The 18260-nt window shown below is 42.5% G+C and overlaps 3 protein-coding genes across 4 annotated transcripts in view; 1 reads left to right on the forward strand and 2 right to left on the reverse strand.

The window, feature by feature from the left end:
- elf1 (E74-like ETS transcription factor 1) overlaps window positions 1-8999 on the reverse strand; it is a 61353-nt gene extending 52354 nt beyond the window's left edge. The window contains exon 1 of the mRNA XM_086023449.1: window positions 8503-8999. The gene's annotated coding sequence lies outside the window, so the exon portion shown is untranslated. The remainder of the gene's footprint in view (window positions 1-8502) is intronic.
- Window positions 9000-9359: 360 nt separating this feature from the next.
- LOC147151730 (ubiquitin-conjugating enzyme E2 A) lies at window positions 9360-12273 on the forward strand. Its single transcript, XM_086017753.1, has 6 exons — window positions 9360-9692; window positions 10134-10214; window positions 10290-10315; window positions 11084-11173; window positions 11275-11363; window positions 11442-12273. Exons 1-6 carry the CDS (start codon window positions 9649-9651, stop codon window positions 11568-11570), a joined length of 459 nt encoding a protein of 152 aa, XP_085873879.1. The 5' UTR covers window positions 9360-9648; the 3' UTR covers window positions 11571-12273.
- Window positions 11772-18236, reverse strand: nkrf (NFKB repressing factor). Of its 2 annotated transcripts, none has more exons than XM_086017733.1 (3): window positions 17907-18236; window positions 16386-16509; window positions 11772-14919 (listed from the first exon to the last, which is right to left on the reverse strand). In XM_086017733.1, the coding sequence occupies exons 2-3, from the start codon at window positions 16486-16488 to the stop codon at window positions 12740-12742; spliced, it is 2283 nt and encodes a 760-aa protein (XP_085873859.1). In that variant the 5' UTR covers window positions 16489-16509; window positions 17907-18236; the 3' UTR covers window positions 11772-12739. The 2 variants fall into 2 exon arrangements, with proteins under 2 accessions (XP_085873859.1, XP_085873853.1); XM_086017727.1 differs by having other exon boundaries at window positions 11772-14922.
- Between the last annotated feature and the right edge of the window lie 24 nt (window positions 18237-18260).

Genomic DNA, 18260 nt, shown 5'->3' on the forward strand with positions numbered 1-18260 from the left:
CAGGTGAAAAGATACAATGCATTAATGATGCCAAGGAAAAGTCTCTCCTCCTGCGATTACACAAAGAATCCCCGCAAAACAAATGCACAGTGAGGAAAATCAACAATGTTGGTTCAAATCAAATTCCATAGAAACCCCTAAAAGGCCTTCATTGCTTGAATGAAGCATAAGTGAGTCGTGCCTTAGTGAGGGGGTGATATCACTGCTTATCATGTGAAAACACATACCCCTTATTGTCAGCCTATGTCCCCATTTGAAAGAACAACTGCTATTGCACCGATACACACCAGATCACTATCACATGTCGCTATTTCGTCTTTTCAGCAGTCCACAGAAGAGCGACATTGTTTAAGCATCAGTGGGAATCCAGATCATTCCATTAAGAGTTATGCCAGAGTACTGTGGACTCATAAACTCTGATAAGAACATCCTTGAGGGCCTGAGATACACGGGGGCTTTGGAGGACACGCCACATTATTTGTGTGGCTCGGAGGTCAAGAAGAGGAAGACTGCCTGGACGACCACGGGGGAGGCAAACATTATCAGCACCTCTAAGAACCATCAGAACAGTCATCCTTTGTGGCGCTGTGCAAATAATAATTCCTCGTTTAGCTGTCAGTCGCACTCCCGAGATGATACGCTGTGCTGACCCAGGATGACCACAGAGTGCCATTAAGCACAATGTGGATGCAACTATATACACAGTGTATATGAATCATGTGACTGATTCATCCCAGTGATGACAAAATGATGCACAGGCTTGTAGAAGCTAGTGTTAAGCAGGGGTCACCAATGTTTTTGAAACAGCTAGCTGCTAGCTAGGTACTAATCAATGTGAGGTGCTACCAGTGCGATACACACTTGTGAAATAACAAAGGTCTTCGAATTACCTTTAATGATGAAGAATGTCTTTTCTGTCATTGATATAATAGATAACTAATGACATTCATCTGTGAAGACTGATCAGACTCATCATTTCTCACAATAATTATCAAAAAGTTACAAGTAAATACTGAAAATGAGCCTTTATCTGATCTTCTCCTTCTCTTGGTCCACTGCTGCACCGACACAGAAGAAGAAGAGATAGTAGCAGAAGAACGTCTTCCGAGTGAAGGCAAGACAAGATTGAGGGAAACAAATTACGGTTGTATTTTGTTTCCCGATTTGTGTTAAATAAAACACATAATAAAAGATGAGGTAAGGGCTCATTTTCCGTTTTTCAATTACCAATTTTTAAAAGATGAACTGGAGATGAAGTCTTGATAAGCACATGTATAACATTAAAAAACACATGTGAAAATTATGCTTATACTGTATTAATGGATCTGAAAAACACATGTGAAAATTATACATACAGTATATTTGTGGATCTGAAAAACACGTGAAAATTGCAGATGCATTTGTGTGAATAATTTTTGGACAAATCTCTCCCCATACTTTATCAAACAGCACAACAGAAAAAAAGTTTTTGATCTCATTTTTTTTTAAGGGTACTCTGTATGCCGCGGCTCCGTTCTCACTGCCACACAACAGAGAAAAGACAGCGAGAGAGACGGGAAATTAATCGGGACAAACATTCAGTTATGACAATTTCACAGTTGAATCACACATTGGGATAAATGAAAATACAACACATTGCAATCTGCAAAGCACCGCCCGAATTGCTTTAGTGCAAAATGGCCAGTGGCTGCAGCAAAATGCACTAGCTGAGTGCAACTCATTAAATATAAAAGACACTCTGCTCTCTATAGTCAGATATCATAACACAGAGGTCATTGCTATGCCACGTCCAATAGCTGTCTTCCATGAAAACTACGTAAACACCCATTATTCAGTTGTAAACGGCATAACAGGTCCAGTTCACTCCAATGAGCAGACTGGTAGAGCTCAACTTCATTATTATTACAACACCAGCAGACCCGGAGCAAGCATATACGGCACACTTGTCACTCAGGGCCAGGATTCTAGTAGCCATTGGCTTGTCGCAGTTGAATCACTAAACAAACCTCGAGGATGTGTGTGTCCCGATTAAATTAACTCAAAAGAGAAATATCACCGTTCCGGGAAAATAGAACCTGTCAACCCAAGCCACACCTCAAATGTGCTGACTACACTGCGATCTTTCAGCCATCATAAAAATATCAAAGCAATGTGGTTAAGTAATCACATGACATGCTGCAAGAGTGATTCATCACGATGGAGGCAAAGTCAAAGACTATGTCGTGTGTTGCACAAGCAGGGGAAATACACAAATGTTACTCAATCCCCGCCACTATAACAACAGCAGGACAATTTTAGACGTATTTAGGGGCTGTTCAAATCGACTTGGACAGCGATTAGCTTACTGGAAAAAAGAACAAGCATCTTGTGTTGCTGTTGCTTAATCGAAAGGTAGTAAAACCTGCTAAAATCCTTAAAAACATTATCATCAACAATATATTTACAGTTTAACTGTCAATTGAGAAGGAAAGCATGGTAGTTAGTGTAGAAGTAGCTTCTGCTTCTTTTATTCTTGCTCAGTTTCAGAAAACAGGTCAGCCGTGATTGGTCGTTATCTGAGCCCTGAGCAGTTGATGTCATTTTCAGTCGACAGAAGTGACAAAATGGCCGCCACCGGAGATGGCTAAAAACGGGTGGATCAACTCTTATTCCACAAACGCAATATTTATCAGAATGCCTTGTTTCAACTCATGGGCGGCCATTTTGTCTTCTGTCGACTGAAAATGACATCACAACTGCTCCCAACGACCAATCAAGGCTGACCTTTTTTCTGAATCCGAGCCGTGATTGGCCATTGTGAGCAGTTGGGGTTTCATTCTCCGTCGACAGAAGACATAATGGCCGCCCCCACAGATTTCTAAAAACGAGTGGATTAACACTTATTCCACAAATGCAATATTTATCAGAATTCCCTGTTTCAACTATTGGGTTTGCATAGAACATATTCTTGAAAAAAAAAATTTTGCGTTGACTTCCCCTTTAAGACCAATTAAAAAACATTTAATTTGGATTTATTTAAACCTCAGTGATGCAGGTTCATGAGCAAGCTTTACAATCATACGTGAACGTGATTCAAAAAAAGTTTACTATTTAGATTAGTTATACCATTTACGTTTATCAATTTAGCTAGCTACAGATTAGCCAAATGGAAAATTGCAAAGCAGTTGGTCACACGTAAGGACAAAACTCAAGTTTAGAACATCCTTACAGGGACACTTAGATGAGCTTAACATTGGCACTTACATAATAGGTTTGAATGTAAAAATGACATCAGTACTAAAATGCCCCCCTATAAACTCTGTAGTGATTTAAGGGCTTTTTTTGTGATTAGAGTTACGACAAATTGGCCCGCCCCCTTTTGGAGCTCGGCTTGTTATTTTTTCGGTCTCAGCGGCCTACGTCACAGGAGGGAGGCAAGCGTAGTAATATTGCTCACTTTGTCAGTTCTGTTGTCTAAAACGGCGACCAATCGCCACCAAAATGCAAATGCACATTACTGCACTTCAACCTGTTAAATTATAAAAGTGTTCTACACAATAGTTTGGATCTTTTTGTACTGCCCATTAAAGCGGTCAACCCCAAAATGTTCTTTACAATAATATGTTCTATGCGCCTCTGCTAGTCTAAACATGGCATTCTGATTAATATTGCGTTTGTGGAATACAAGTTAAGCAGCAAAATGAACCCACTTTTAGCCATCTCCGGGGGCGGCCATTTTGTCACTTCTGTCTACTGAAGATGACATCGTAGTTGCTCAGGACTCAGATAACGACCAATCACGGCTGACCTGTTTTCTGAAGCTGAGCCATGATTAGTCGTTAGCTGAGCCCTGAGCAACTTTGATGTCATCTTCAGTCGACAGAAATGACAAAATGGCCACCCCATGAGCTAGCTAAAAAAATGGGTGGATTCTCATATTCCACAAACGCAATATTAATCAGAATGGCGTGTTTAGACTAGTGGACCTGCATAGAACATAGTCTGGAAAAAAGTGTTTGGGTTGAGTTCCGCTTTAAAACCACTCAAGAATTATATGTAAACAAGAAAATGAAAACAAGCTCTCTACACCGTTTTTAAAGTGAACTTTGAAATAAGTCTCCCGAAATACTTTACTAAGATATAAAAAGCAGACAATTTGTTTTAATGTAATCATTTAACACTTACTGAATAAACAAGAAACGCTTCACTTGGGTGCCAGTGTCCTCAACAAGCAAATATATGTACAATGCTTTTCACTGTGCAATGTAGGCATCTGTTACCGCAGATAAATTAAAAAAAGTTATATTATTGAGACAATTATACTGTGAACCTGCTGTGTTGTACCCTGAGGGGAATGGTGTTCAAAATAGGCCTATTTCCGTCATAAAAACTTTACCATAAATTGTGAAAATCCGCACATTGAAGGAGAAAGTCATACATGGTGAATGCTGTTGGTCATTGTTGGTGTTGCTTGGCAGACATGAAGTACAAGAGAGGAATGAGGCAGCAGGTGAAACCTCCCTTGCCTCTCCCCTCTCTCAACCTGACGTCACGCACAGCAGCAGCGGCCTCCAACATGTCTAACAGGGTGGAATTCAGCTGTCACCATTAAAAGGAACTCTCGGGAGCAGCAGTTCCCCCAACAAGGATTCAGACGCGAGGAACGCGCAACAGCGAGTGGCGGTTGTTTCCTACCAACAAAAGGGGAAGTTAGACAGTTTTGCTTCTCTTTTTCGCAAGTGGGTTCCTGCAATTGTGTGTACATGTCATTGGTGCCATCAGCCGTCTCGTGGGACGGTGGAGTCAAAGCATTATGAACATTGCCACCTTGTGGTTACGATTCAGGTGTCAAATGACAGAGTAATGGAGGGAAATAACCTACTGCACTAATGACCACAGCTTGCACAGACCGTTAGTATTATTTTGTCTCATGCACACAGCACACTGAGGAGTTTTTATAGGAAATTAAAATGATGTACACTGTATAGGAAAATGAAATCACAGCACACCAGAATAACAGGTAAACTGCAGTACTCTATCTGGGCAGGGTAGGACGGTAGGTAAGTGAGTGGTTAAACTATTGCATAGGGTTAGTGAAATGGTAGGTAGGTGGGTGGGTTAGGAAGATAGGTAGGAAAGTTAAGTATGTAGGATTAATTTAGAATTCAGTAGGTCTGTAGTAAGGAAGATTGGTGGGTGGGTGGAGCGAGGCGGGTTGGGTAGGTGCCGTTCACCATTCAACAACCCACTAAACGGACATAGGAAGGTGAGTGGGTCGGGTGACTTCTTCTGACAACCGAATGTGTTATCACGGAAATTTTCCATGACTTTCCCCAAAAGAAAACTTAAAAAAAAGGAAATACATTTGAACTCACTGTATTCGTCTGTGACTCATCTGTTCTGAAAGCTTCTTTGAAACTTGAGCAGCGCTGCCTTCCAAACAGCTTATGAGCTCAGTTTGTCTTTTTTGTGTAGTCTGATCGATAAGTGAGGGCCATTAAGCAGGCTGAGTAGACCTCAGACAAGCAGGACAAGAAAGGCCCAAGGAGTTTTGGTCAATAAAAAAAAAAAAAAAAAAAGGGCAGAGTCTTAGCTCTGCAGGATCACACTGGAGGAGTGACTCCGCTGTCACGGGATAAGAAGGCTGCCGGGAAGCCACAGATTCTCTAATTTGCACATCACAAACAGACACGCACACACCGAGGGGCATATCAGAAGGCAAAAGTATGGCAGGATGGTGTAAAAACAAATGGCACAGGGCGAGACTTCACTGGAGTATATTTGGAAACGCTGGGTGGATAATTGCTTTCAGTGGATTGAAGTTTCCAATTATCCCTCTCCCAGTGATCCCACCATGGGAAAACTGGATGGGAGGAGGGGGCGCCAAGGGGGATTCTTGTCTGTCGTTCGCTCTTCCCCTCCCACCACCAGCGTCACTGCTACCTCCTCTGAAGGGAGCCAGCGACCAATGAGGTCGGGCGAACGCGTCCCATGACAAAAACGTCTTTGGCCAAAAATGTAAACATCTGGGAAACATTTTAGACTCCCCGGGAGACTCGTATAGGTCACACACACAATAGTGTGTACTGCACAGCAATGTTGCAAGTCAGTAAATAAAAGCGAGGGAGTTCACAGAGGTTTTCATAAACATTCCTCCTAAATCCTGTCTTGGAAAAAAATAAAGCTCAGAGGGTGACATCATGTTAAGGCGGTGGCCTCCCATAAGCACCTGTGCTTTTACACCACAGGACATAAAGTGTGCTACTTTTGTCCCGATGGGGGAAATTTTGTAAAAATGATTCATAAATTGCTGACATAAGTCAACGTGCCTCTTTTAGGCAACCAAATACACTACACTCACAACCCCACTGGAGAAATCTATAAGGACTTTGTGGCCACTATGTTTTTAGGCAAAGATGACAATGACAAAAAGTCACACTGAATATCAGCTGTGAGCAAATTCAATGTCCCCACAAAACAAGTATACAAAGATTGTACCACAGAACCACAGACTGACACTCACAATAAAAAGGAATGATGCAACGATGACTATCCATCCATTTTCTCTACAGTGGGCCCTCATTAGGGTCAGAGGTGAGCTGGAGCCTATCCCAGCTGACTTTAGGGTGAGAGGCAGGGTGCCCCCTGGACTGGTCGCTGGCTAATCTATCCATCTATCTATCTATAGCTCACAGAAGTCGACATTACTAATCAAAGAATACTGAAAGTCAGCGGTGTTTAGTCTTAATGTGAAGAGACACGCCTCCAATGTAGTAATCTGCCATCAGACGTGAGCTGCACAGCCTATAGAGTTGTTAACTTTCTTTTTACACTTATATCAGTAATGAATGTAAAAAAAACTTTCTTTTTACGCTTATATCAGTAATGAATGTTAAAAAAATGTGTGAAGTCAACTAACTTCAACATTATACGCTAATATATAATTGTGGTCATAATATTACAATTCTATTCTAAACACTAGGCATCAGATCAACAGATTCTTTCTATTAACATTATTTGCTAAGGGAGAAAATATCTTTTTTTTTCATGCAAAAAAAAATGATCTCAGAGCTTCCACGATACATAAGCAAGTACCCATTTGTAGTGATATTGAACATGTACAGGTTTCTCCTCATTTTGAATCATCAATTGTGCATGCACACACACACACACACACACACACGCACACACACACACACACACACACTAACACAAACATTAGTCCTGTCACATACTGGAGGCCTGACTCTGAAGTTTGGGTTTATACTATCACAAGCCATTTCAAATTTTAATGCAGATTTTTACCGATTAAAGGCTGTCAATACCCCACAGGCCGCAGGTTGTACAGGTTGCCCATGAGAGTATCGGTAGGACATTTCATCATGATGTCACCCAATCCTCTGTTTGGCAATAGCCTGAACTTTTTCCGATTGCCCCACTAGTAAACGAACCTAGAGAAATGGGCACTTTACACTATTTTGCCGGTCCGTCCTCCATCTGCGACCTGGGCACCCTTCCATCATCATCCTTCTGTCCTTATTTCTAAAAATAATTATCCTGCGACTACGTCTGTCCTCGTCATTTTTAAAGCGCTCCCGTCCTTACATTCCGTCAGTCCGTCCCCCGCTCCAATAACGGCTCCAATAATTAAATAAATAAATAAAGCGTCCGTGCTTGACGTCTTGTGAGAGATGCGAACGGCAGAGGTTTCATAATTCAGAAACATTATTTAAAGTTCATTAGCTGGCTAATTTTCCTATTTACATCCACTTACTGGCGGTTAGTATCATGAGTGGAGTGAATTGTTTAGAACTGTTTTAAGTGTCACCCAAGAAGCATTTAGCCAGGGGACATCACGAGACTATTTAAAGGGGAAGTCAACCCAAATATATTTTTTCAAGAATATGTTCTATGCAGGCCCACTAGTTGAAACAGGATATTCTGATTAATATTGGAATATAGCAAAATCAACCCATTTTAGCTATCTCAGGGGGCGGCCATTTTGTCACTAATGTGGACTGAAAATGACATTGAAGTTGATCAGAGCTCAGGTAACGACCAATCATGGCTCAGCTTCAGAAAACAGGTAACCTGTGATTGTAAATTAAAATAATGTTAAATATACTTGTTATGACTGAAACCTCAGTCTTGTTTTCGATCAACACGTGGGCCCACTATGCTACTGTATTTTCATGTTGGTCATGATACTGGTGGTACTTGAAAAGCTAACTTTTTTTTAGGTGTTACCTGGTGTACAAAGCTTGAGAACCACTGGTCTATAGCAGTGCACGTAACCAGGCAACAGCAAGCACTCACATAATATGAGTTAAATTGGATCAATTTGAGACCACTGCCTCTTATTAAGAATCGTTTGCTGTTATGATGTCATCCAGCCTTACCCCATTAGCAGACATAGTCTCTTAACAGCCGCATGTAAACACAATAAATGGGAAGAGTACACGCACTGTTAGTATTTACATTACAACAGCGAAATATGTGTAAGATGTAAACTTGAACACTCACCCTTGGGAGAGAAGGATTACTTAGACGTTCCCGTCTTCGGGAATAAAAAATGAGAAAAATAACATCATTATCCCGAGACGGAGAGGGCGAGCCGAGGCGACATGAGCGGGCAGCGGTTGAAGCCTCCAGCCGCGGCTCCCTGCCTGGCACAACGCTGACGTTCTCTCCAATAATGCGTGGGGAATTCCTAGCAGTCACATTTTCCTGGGAAGCGATTGGTCCCCTGTGCCGAAAAGTTTTTTTTTCCTTTTTAGTCTGGAAGAAGTGAGTGAACACGATTTCTGGGAATATCAAGTGAATATAAAAAGGTTATCTTAAGAGTTTCGTTATCTTTTCACTCGATGGACAAGAAAGCGTGTTTGGGTTTTCTTTTTTTAAGTTAATGCAGGTGTGTCATGCGTCCATATGAAATCTCCCTGGGTTGAGCAACTGTGGGGTTGTCGTCGAAATACGGAACCGGGAATCGAACCCACATCCACAATTTCAGAAGCAGAGATCCCAAATGATAGTTAAGTGGGCTGCCTTTTTCTTTGCTTTGTTGCTCACAGCCTGTGACCGCCAACGAGTAGAGCAGCACTCCATCTGGTGGCCATTAATAGTAACAACTTTCCGTGACAGCCCTTCTAGGATGACGTCTCTGTATTTAAATCAAATTAAGTATGAAAAAAATGATACTTTTAGATCAAGTTGAATAACCTTAGAAAGGAGTGTATGTATCAAGCCTTAGAAAATGCAAGTGCACAAAAATGGGATATGAGAGCTAGACGCATGACGTAATCGTTTCTGGAATGTTCCATTTGTGCGGCGAGCGCCGTCAAATACGGTTGCTTTGAATGTGTCATATTACACTGATTACACGTATACATTAATAACCATATATCCAGTCGCTTGTGGGATCAATTTAATGCAGTTATATTTATGTATAAGTCGGTAAATTTGGGCCAAATATAATCATGTCCCTTCTCTGATACTTATGGTTGCGTCCGTGGGCTAACGGCAGAGGCGGCCAAATATTTGATAAACTAACAATCGGTGTCCAGTTAGCTTAGTGTTGAATCTAAACACTTATTTAGACTAAAAACACACTTATTTCTACTTTAGCTGGGTGTCCTGTGTCGCCAATACGTACAGTTAAGCTTAAGCAAGATGTCAACTCCGGCGAGACGACGTTTAATGAGAGATTTTAAAAGGTAAGCGAGACGAAAACAAGGCAAGTAGCTAAAAGCTAATCTTAGCACCCGAGGGCTAGCCTGTGAGCGTTGCTACATTTACACACTGTCATCAAATTCTGTGGTGTTGTCAAGCTACTATTTCTTTTGTCGGGGTGCTGTTTAGTTTGAAGTGTAAAGTCAAAGGTGTTTGATGTTCACCGCGTGAATTATAAATGTTGAAAAACCCAACGTCGATACCAGTGTTAGCATTTTAGCCCTTGATACGTATGGCCACGGTTCGCCTTGCCAGTCAGGATTTCAGATGATACGTCTAAGTACTTAACGTAAATATTAAGGATTGGCGTTAAACCTAAACCTCAACAAGACATTCATAGGTTATTAGCAATAGGTTATTAGCAATAATATTAGTCATCACGACACCATTATTGCATCAACTTATTTGTGTGCTCCATTCGTCAGGCTGCAAGAAGATCCTCCAGCTGGAGTCAGTGGAGCCCCCTCAGAAAACAATATTATGGTGTGGAATGCTGTCATTTTTGGGTACGTTGGTTCAGAACTTTAATAAAACATGCTTTCTGACATTTGGCATCTCACTACCTTTTTTTTTTGTCTTAGGCCAGAGGGAACTCCTTTCGAAGATGGTAAGTCGTCTATAAAGCATTTTTGTTTATGTACATTATTCCTCTACAAGGGATATTCACTTTGAATAAAAGAAGTCTTGTTGAATTACATATTAATGGGATTAAAAAGGCAATAAAGAAAGAGCTGCTGAGGTTACTAAGTAAACTAAAACACACACAGAGCTACTGGTCAGCCTATACAGCCTGAATTCGAACTTAAATGCCCCTCCCGTGTCAGCATCACTAGTCGAAAACCATTAGGTTTCCCGCAAAAACTAGATTTTGTAATGATAGTTCAGTCAAGTACGCTTATTTGTCCAAATAGATATACCCCAGCGCTTTACTTGGGGAATGGCGTTCAATAAAAGCGGATTCAGGAACGGGGAGCCCTGTTGTGCATAGTGAAAATCAGTAATTGACATTCCCCCTAAAAAGTTTTCATTCCCCCTCGCACCCCACAAAATGATGGCAAAGCACTACTTCTGTGTGAATTAGGTTCCTCAACTCAATTCAACATAATTTTAATTGGCCATAGGATGCCACAAAATTGCAGTAAATCACTACTTTTTGTCCGAATGAAGCTCTTCAACTCACTTTAACATACTTCATTGGCACCTGCATGCCACAAGATACTGCCAAAGCAATACTTGAGGATGGGTCCAAAAAAATCCACAAACAGGTAAAATTGTAATTATTCAGGGTTCATTGTATTTGAGGAAATGCACATCTCAATGCCATAGTTGTTGCCCTTTACAGTTTTCTGCAATGCTTTTTTTTTCCTTCTTCCAGGAACATTCAAACTTACCATAGAGTTCACAGAGGAATATCCAAATAAGCCTCCAACAGTGAGATTTGTCTCTAAAATGTTTCATCCCAATGGTGAGTGAGGCATATTTGTCATTATGCTGTATTACAGTATACAATGTAATAATCGTCTACCACCAAAAATATTCTCAACACTTTTTTACTCCTGTTTGCAGTTTACGCTGATGGCAGCATATGCTTAGATATACTTCAGAATCGTTGGAGTCCTACTTATGATGTGTCTTCAATATTAACATCAATACAGGTAACAAATACCACATTCGTGGTGCTGGCTTTTGTCATCCACTTATCCACTGACATGCTTTTGTTGTGTTTTCTGAAGTCTTTACTGGATGAGCCCAACCCAAACAGTCCAGCCAACAGCCAGGCGGCACAGCTGTACCAGGAGAACAAGCGCGAGTATGAGAAGAGGGTTTCTGCTATCGTTGAACAGAGTTGGCGCGACTGTTGACCCACGTCGTCGTCGTCGTTATCATCATCGTGGTCCCCCTGCCATGAACAGTGTGTCCGGCCCCTAGTCATCTCATCTCACAGTATACGCTTTGTCCCCCCTGCAAAAAAAACTGTCGGTTGCCAAGTTTGTACGCTGTTGTGTTTGTGGCATTCACTTCTTCTGAATGCCATCGTCAGGCTAAAAGTGTTTGTTTAAAAAAAAAAAAAAAAAAAGTGAATGTACATTGTTATATCTGGGTTACTTGCCTCTTTTTGTGCAAAGTGGCTGCTGACTATGTGCTTGCCGTAAAACCACCTACTATTCTTATTACCAGAAAAAAGTGTATTTATGGATACTTTTCTGTTTCAGCGTGCTTTGTTTTGCCTTTTGAAAGCCTTTCAAGTGGGACTGATATTTTTCATTGAAGCATTAGAATTAACCTGACATTGATTCATCCCTGCTACAAGCTGCCCTCTGGATTTCAGATGTTATGTTTGAGTTCTACACACAAGACATGAACGCCCCATTTGGGAACCAGGTTTCTTTAACAAAATGCTGACATTTAAAGATTGAGAATATTTCTGAGCTACTATATTACAATCATACAAAAATGAGTGGCCAGAGTGACGTGATCATACAAGATGATTTGTCTTAACTTAAGTGTGCACAGGTAACCCATGTAACAACCTACATTTTCTTGTAAATAAAAGGATATACATTACTGGTGTACCCTTTTAATGAAGCTCGGCCTTGTCAAGCCAATCTGATTTTATTCGTGGACATGTCTGGACACGTTTTGTCAATGCAGACGCAGCTCTGTACAATAACCATTGAAAGTGCTACCATGACAGAGAGTGTTGAAGACAAAGAAAAGATGCATCGCTCACATCAGTTAATGGTTCCATAGTCCCATTGTTACATGAATCGAGTAGCATTGCATGTTTTACACAGTAAAATAGTCTCTCAAACCTTTGTTGACTAAGGAAATAATGAGCCTCATCAAGATACTGGTCACAAGCTTACGCAAAGGTAAAGGTGACGTGGAAACAAATGTAAAAGATTTGAGACATTTCATGGGAAAGGAATGCAGCACCCGCCAGACCTCACTTTAGTCCAAATTGTGAATGTGGATTTGGTACACTGATTTGTTCGGAAGTGAAAGCTGGCAGCTGGAGTTGCCATGCAAATTAGTGCGAGGCCTGAGGTTTGACCAGTTCGTAGCGGCCCACTTGGCCTTCCTGCAGGAGCTGGCCAATCAGCTGATTGGTGTCCACTCTGCGACTGACGACGAGGAAGCGCTGCCTGCCCTGTCCGTACGACTTGCTGCGTAGGCCGTACTTTTGAGACACTTGGTGGATCTGCTTGCGCTCGTCGTTGGTCAGGTCGGTGGAGAAGCGCAGATCGTCCTGGCGGTCGGAGCTGACGTAGTTGCGGATGATGTCCTCGATGTCCCGTTTGCTGAGCTGGCTCCCCAACTTGTCCGCGTCCATACCCAAGCCCTCCCTGGAGAACTGCTCCTTGACTTTGATGGGCTCGGCAATGCCTTCTCCGTCTCGGCCCAAGCCTCCTCCCGTCCAGCCCATCTTGCGCAGCAGCTGGTTCCCGATGTTGTCCTCCTTAATCTCCTGTCTCATGGCCTCCTCCCCCGAGCGCCCCAGGATCTGGGAGCGCGAGATGGCATCATTGTGACCCTCCTTCCTCAGGTTGGACTTGACCACGGCCTGCGTCTGTCTCAGGGTGTCCAAGGCCTCCTGTGCCGCAATGTGCTTCACCTGCTTTTTGGTGCCCACTCCTGCTGCCACGTACTGTCCTTCCAAGTACACTTCGCACCTCCAGCGATGATCGGGCAAACAGATGAACTTGTAGTCGGCCGTCACCTTGTTGAACTGAGCCGTGTCGTTGATGATGCACACGGCGTTATCTGAATTCTCCAAGATGACCAGCTCGCTCACATGTTTCTTTTTCATGCCCATTTGCCCACTGGAGAACTCCGACTGATGATTTCGCCGGGCGTGCTGGGGCGCTTGCTGCTGGTGCTCTCGTTCCGCCTGGTTCAAGCGCAGCTTCGCCAGGGCCTCTGCTGCAGCGGCGTGCTTGGAGTTCTTTTTGGTGCCGCTGGCCTGCGCCACCATTTCGTCCTGCACGTAGACGCTGCACAGCCAGGAGCCGTTGGGCAGCAGCTCAAACTTGTAGTCGACCTTCATGTGACTGAAAGCGGCCGAATTGTTGAGAATGCAGATGGCGTCTTGGGCGTTGTCCATGACCACAAACTCAGTCCAGTGCTTGCGCATGTCAGGCTCATAGGGGCCCTTAAAGCTGGGATAGCCGATGTTCTCCGGGTTCCAAAGAGCGGGCGTTAAGGCGGGGGCGGGGCAGTTAATCTGGCACACCACGACGTCGTTGAGCGTCGTGTGCCTGTACATGCGCGGTACCAAGCGCACCTCGACGGGCTTCATGAAGAGTTTGACGGCGTTCTCGGAGGCACGGTCCCTCGCGCCGTTTTTGCTGCCCGAGTATCCCGTGGCCAGGTAGACTCCTTGACACCTCAGCTCGCAGGCGTAGCCGTCCGCCGGCACTTTGCGGTTCTTGGGTAGGTCAGCATGAGGGATGTCCTTTAGGTTGACGTAAACGTACTGAGGGTTGGTCTTGCAGGCCTGGATGCTGCGGCTCAACATGAAACTGTAATTTGGAGCCTCCGTTCCGGTGGCGTACTGAGGGTCCCAAAAAGAGGCCGCCAATGCGGACGCCAGACCGGCCACTAGCCTCTGCTTCTCCATCAGAGTGGCCTGATTGATAGGGAGCGCCTGTGACGAAACCCCCGGCTGAGAGGCAGCAGGGCCGCTGTACGCTCGGTTCTGAGGGCGACCCTGGTGGCTGTACCCCAAACCCTGACGTCCACAGTCCCAGCCGCCCGATCTGTTGCCTCCCCCGTATCCGTTGTGCCTGTAAGGCTGCGAGTAGGAATCTGTGTTTCGAGAGCCACGGGCCTCATACTTGTTCGTATAGTCTTGTTGTATTTTTGCCATGAAGTTTGACGAGTAGCCTCGGCCTCCGTAGCCTAAGCTGACTGGAGGAACGTTATTTCTGTCCCGGTCTCGATCCCTGCGGGAAGCCCAAGAGTCAAAAGCGGGCCTGAGGGAGGAGGTGCTCGGTCCTCTGCCAGTGCTGCTGTAGGAAGCGTGTTCATATTCCCTGTATCGGCCAGCATAAGACTCACTCCTTCTGGGCTCCTTATCGTTCTCCTTCTCATCTACTCCTCCGGCGCCGATGCTGCTGCTGCTGCTGCTGCCGCCGCTAACAAACTGCACGGGCTCAAATCGAGGTCTTGAACCAAACTTTGACACGGGCATCTTCCTCATAGGCTCTTCTGCTGCAAATATATGATACAGAAAACTTAGTGAGGACATCAATTGAATTCTGGCACTTGTTAAAATCGCAAATATATTTCAGTTAGTGTGGCACAGTGTACTAGTACTAGAAAAGTACTGCGATATCTCACCATCAAAAATTAAACTTTAGCACCGGTACTTTTGCCCAATTCAACATACAGCCTAATTTTTGTTTTGTTTTTTGGGCTGGGTGAGAACTGGTAGCTAAGTCTGCTTGCTTCAAGCTGTTCGTCTCCCCTGTTAACTATTTTCTAGGCGCGTAACGGTACGCTAAATCACATTTCGCTTCGGTTCAGTTTCTTGGAAACTTCGGTTCGGTATATTTTCAGAGCAAAACAAAAAACAGATTTTTTTTTTTTATTTCTTTTTTTAAAATATGTTTATTTTGAAAAGATGACAAGTAAATGGTATATTCTTTAGAAAAAATAAATAAAAGTGAACTATTCGGGTGATATTCTAAGAAATTACACCAGAATAAAAAATACACTGACAATAAATATCTCTTAATTTTGTAAATTATTAAGACACTGAAATCTTTAAACACTCAGCAGCAACAGCCTATGACTATGACACAAGTTGTCATTACAGTTCATGTATACACTTTTTGTGATGAAAAAAAAACCATACCATAACAGTTACAATTATTGCTAACTATATTAAAACTCTTTTTATAATGAAATATAGTAACTTTAAAGTCTTTATGAAATTATTTACACTTCTTAGGCATTAAAATCTTTGAATGTGCAACAGCATATTGTAACAAATTGGGTTATCTGTGTTGTGGTCGGATCATTCGTTCATTCGGCGTTCATGAATGCATCGTACGGCTAGTGAGAGGAGCAGCGGAGAACGAAGGAGAGTGCTGTTGTACTTTGTTTGTGGCTAAAAAGACTGCTTGCTTCCTCGTCTAAGAAACATTCAAAGTCGGATGATGTTGTTTTAAGTGTTATTATGTTAGACGTGCTACCCACAGCATAGCCGCCGATCTCATGTAGCAATGTCGGCACACAACTTTGGGACAGGACAGCCAGAATGAAACAGCTGGGGGGACCTTCGAGCTCTGGCTTGTTTCTTTATTCGTTTGCTCCTCTTTAGTGCCGCCGCCCTCCTCTCCCGCGTCCAACAATCAATAGTGTAATCTCGCGCTAATAAGTGGACCGAACCGAACATGCAATAATGAAATAATGCACCCACGTGTACCGTTACACCCCTACTATTTACCGTAGTACTTTTGCCAATTTATTGTGCTGAAGCTAACGCTAATACTACTGTTTGCTAACACTAATCCGTGCTGCTCTGCTTAGCTTTTCGATTTATCAAGATAGCATATATTTAATTGATCAGCAAGCACTGTAGCGACCAAATTGAGTGCAAGGTATTGAAGTAAATTTCCCATAACATGTCTCCTTTCAACTATATTTCAATTAATTTCAATAACACTCACCGCCATCAGAAAAAAAGTGTCTCTTTTTTGCTTCGGAGTTATGACTCGGGTCAAAGGAGCGCATTTCGCCTGCACCGCTGCCTTCTGCCATCACCTGCAGCATCCAGTCAAAACCAAGCCATACCTGTAGCGCACACCAAAGACGGCACAAACAGGTTACATTTACAAGCATCAAGAAATGTGACAATTCAATACAAGTCAAAGAATTAATTTGTAAAGTGCGGTTGTAAGTGATCCTGAGTTTATTATATACACCGTTTTTGGGCTTACAAAGGTGAGCAATGAGCTAGTTTGCGCAGTGGCGTAAGAATAAATCAACACACGGTGTAACAGCAATGCTGAGTTACTACCACACCTTCTGGTTTTTCGTTTTATCGTTTCATATTGCTGTCTTAGAAGTGTTTTATATACAAATATTTACAGTAAATATGGCATTTTCATATTATGAACGGTGTGCAATGTATTAGTTTGCGAAGCGGTGTAAGATCATCATCATGCGGGGCAGGACAGTCACAGCACACATAGTTACTGACGTATATACAGTTTTTTTCATTTCAGTATGTCACACTGAAGGCCTAAAAGTTTTCCATTCAGATATGTTTTATTTTACAACATTTCAAGATTACAATTGGCATGCAGTGAGGTACTTTGAACAGCAGCCTAAGAATACATCGTCACACAGCGCAAGAAGGTAAGCTGGTCACCACCATACTTGCTAGTATGCATTTGACTATTTCACGTTTATGGCTGAGAAGTGGTTCTCATATAAATATTTACTGTAATTGTGACTTTACTACCGCATTTGCCTAGGGCAGATTAGTGATAGACAATGGGGTGGCGTAAAAATAAGTATTTCAAGAAGCACCTCCTCCATACTTGTTGATTTTCATTTATTTGTTTTTTCAATTATGGCCTGGAAGTTTATACACAAATATTATACATGCATCATACACATACTTACAGAAATCAATACTTAACTAATGCATTTGCGTAGGTTAGTGATAAACCTAGGATGCCATCCCATTAAGGAACGATTTTGGTGTCTGAAACAGAGGACTCCTGTAAGGTTACACCTGTTCAATTCAATAAGATGCTCGTTGTTTACTTTTTATTGTTATTATTATTGTTAGAGATAAATAAAGATCAAATCAAAACACGTGGAGGTAAATATGTTGTTAGTAAGATGCGTCTTTTATTTTTTTTAAGACTCCAACCCGCCCCCAGTAAAACCTTGTTGGGCGAGATTAGCATTATCGATGGGTAGCCAGCGTGATGCTGTCACAGTAACCATAAAGTTAAAATGAATACGTTCCACACTAAACTGCAACAAAATCAAATACTCTGGGACTTCCTTGAAGCAAATCTGATTGTTTTAGGTGAGGCTGTGTGCATTTAAATGTTCGACTGAAGAAGTAGGCCGTTATCGCTATCCGTCAGCGTTGCATCCAAAGGTTTCGTTTATAAAACTGCTTTTGCATGAGTGTGTGTGCGCGTGAGCGGTTACATTGGTAGCCCTCTTACCTTTCTTTGCAGGTATCCACTATCGACTCAGCAGCTGTTTTTTTTAATTGCTCTAAATATAATGAATATTAAAAATATATAAATTAGCTGTCGTGTTAGCCTCTTTTGGCTAACTGACGTTTACGAGTGCTACTTGCTGGCTATGTAGCAGAAAATAAATCAGATAACCTGTTCATTGATGTTCTAAATCGTATTCAAAGAAAATAAGGACATTTTAGGTCCGAGTCGCTCGGAAAAATGCGTCTCAGGAAGCATGTAGAGTCGACAACGCGGACAAGGACCATCCATTTACTGCTCCCGCTAGCTTACATCCGTCATGGCGTCATTCACAGTATTACACCCACAATGCTTTGC

The sequence above is a fragment of the Filicampus tigris genome, chromosome 2, assembly GCF_054856515.1.
Source record: "Filicampus tigris isolate MCC_2025a chromosome 2, RoL_Ftig_1.0, whole genome shotgun sequence".
In the NCBI taxonomy this organism is placed as follows: domain Eukaryota; kingdom Metazoa; phylum Chordata; class Actinopteri; order Syngnathiformes; family Syngnathidae; genus Filicampus; species Filicampus tigris.

Bases quoted from the DNA above. Each gene is read 5' to 3' on its own strand.
- LOC147151730 (XM_086017753.1), top strand. From the start codon at position 9,649: ATGTCAACTCCGGCGAGACGACGTTTAATGAGAGATTTTAAAAG. The intron at 9,693-10,133 runs GTAAGCGAGACG...TCCATTCGTCAG, and splicing joins TTAATGAGAGATTTTAAAAG to GCTGCAAGAAGATCCTCCAG. The intron at 11,364-11,441 runs GTAACAAATACC...TGTTTTCTGAAG, and splicing joins CAATATTAACATCAATACAG to TCTTTACTGGATGAGCCCAA.
- nkrf (XM_086017727.1), bottom strand. From the start codon at position 16,488: ATGCTGCAGGTGATGGCAGAAGGCAGCGGTGCAGGCGAAATGCGCTCC. The intron at 14,923-16,385 runs GTGAGTGTTATT...ATATATTTGCAG, and splicing joins ACACTTTTTTTCTGATGGCG to CAGAAGAGCCTATGAGGAAG.